Raw genomic sequence first — 1978 nt, 5'->3', positions numbered from 1 at the left:
TGGATGCATTCGGGGGGATTGCTACGGTGTGCTGCGGGCACTGTCACCCCGATGTGGTCGACGCCATCATCAACCAAACCAAACGGTTGCAACACTCTACTGTGCTCTACCTTAACCACGCCATTGCCGATTTCGCCCAAGCTCTCGCTTCCAAACTCCCCGGTAACCTCAAGGTCTGTTATTTCAGCACATCAATTATGATCAATTGAATCAGTATACATATTTTTTATTTTTATATTTTTTAAAATTATTCGTGACTCTGCATGAAATATTATTGGGAAGTTTTATACCGATCATCATATATAGAAATCAATTGCGATCCACTCCACGCTTTTTACGTGTCGTTTCTTTTATTTGTTAGTATAATAATAAGTGCTCTTTATGTTTGTTTTTAATTTTTGGCCTATGCATGCGTATGGTACGGTATGCGTTAAGTTTTGGTTACTAGTGCAATCAAAACCATACTATATAGACGAAAAATATATATTTGAGGTGACGTGTAATACGTGGCGTTATTATCCTATGTCTAATTTTTTATAGAAAGGGGCCAGATATGAAAGGTGGGAGTTGAGCTATTTTTCTTTTTTAAAAAATAAATAAAAAGAGAAAATGTTAGTTATATAATTATTTATATATTTTTAATTAAAATAAAAAGATTATGGTTGGTTATATTTGATAACAAGATAGAAAATTGCTTTCTTTAACCATTAATGAATTATATGTAAGTTGATGGTTCATGGGATGCCATTCGTCTAATCGATCACTTGGGTGGTATCCATGCTAGCACATGGTTTCAAACCAAAGATAAAATGTGCATGTCATTTTCAAGCGTAACATGTTTCACTTGTATTATTATCTCCTATATTATATTAGGAGAAATGCTAAAATTTATTATTTTTGGTTATTAGTTAATTATTAATGTTTAAAAATATAAAATAAAATATATTGTTAAATTATTAAATTAAAAGAATTAATTTAATGGTTAAATGATGACCAATAATATAAATTTTGATAATCCGGCCTCTATTATTTCTCTTATATATTATAATAATGATAAAATTGAAGTTTAAGTATATTCTGCACCATAACTATGTTTATGTCTTATGTCTATGTTAGTACAATCGTACCAAAAAAAAAAAACTATGTAGTACAACCGCCGAATTTTCATTTTTATTTTTGTTTATGTTAAAGTTAGTGAATTGTTATATGCTCTAAGTTGCAGTTTTATATGCATAATTTTAAAAGAGGAATGCTAGGAGCCAGCAACTTTTGTGATTTGTAGTCATCAAATAGCCATCAATAATAATTTTAATGGTGTGAGATTGGTTTGGGATTTGATCAAATGGCTCACTTTTCTTTACTGGTTACATGCTGGGCAGAATTTAACAAAGTTGCTGGCCCTAGACTTTTCCATTTTAAAATACCGGCATGCACGAATTTGATTTGTCTTAAAAACTTGACATATACGGATATACGTAGGTGGTGTTTTTCACAAATTCTGGAACTGAAGCAAACGAATTAGCGATAATGATAGCAAGGTTGTACACTGGGTGCCATGACATAATATCTTTAAGGAATGCCTATCATGGGAATGCAGCTGGGACCATGGGCGCCACTGCACAAAGCATCTGGAAATTTAATGTAGTTCAGGTATTATAATTTTATGTTAATTTAATTTAATTTTGGATTAAATATTTTTTTGTTGTTTTAGATATATCCATAATTCCATATATGGTTTTGGTAGTCCTCCCAAAAAAATTCTCTTGATTTCAGTTTAGCATTTAAAAAAATTGTCATTTTAACCTAAAGAATAATAACTTGTAGTTTATTACACGTCTCCTTAGTGATTTGTGTATGCAATAACAATAATATTATAGATTAATTTATTTATTTCTTCAATATTTTTTACCAAAAAAATTATGTGGGTCTAAACAAAGAGAAAAAAAATACTACTTTAATAGAGACAAAAAAATTTATC

At 30.2% G+C, this 1978-nt stretch overlaps 1 protein-coding gene across 1 annotated transcript in view; it reads left to right on the top strand.

Moving 5' to 3' along the window:
• LOC107625848 (alanine--glyoxylate aminotransferase 2 homolog 3, mitochondrial) overlaps positions 1-1978 on the top strand; it is a gene marked incomplete in the record, with an annotated part of 6387 nt that overhangs the window by 519 nt on the left and 3890 nt on the right. Inside the window, 2 exon segments of the mRNA XM_021116244.1 lie at positions 1-173; positions 1480-1650. Of these exon segments, the coding sequence (XP_020971903.1) occupies positions 1-173; positions 1480-1650 (344 nt within the window).

Source organism: Arachis ipaensis, chromosome B02, assembly GCF_000816755.2.
Source record: "Arachis ipaensis cultivar K30076 chromosome B02, Araip1.1, whole genome shotgun sequence".
NCBI classification, from domain to species: domain Eukaryota; kingdom Viridiplantae; phylum Streptophyta; class Magnoliopsida; order Fabales; family Fabaceae; genus Arachis; species Arachis ipaensis.
This window is presented reverse-complemented; position numbering and strand designations above follow the sequence as displayed.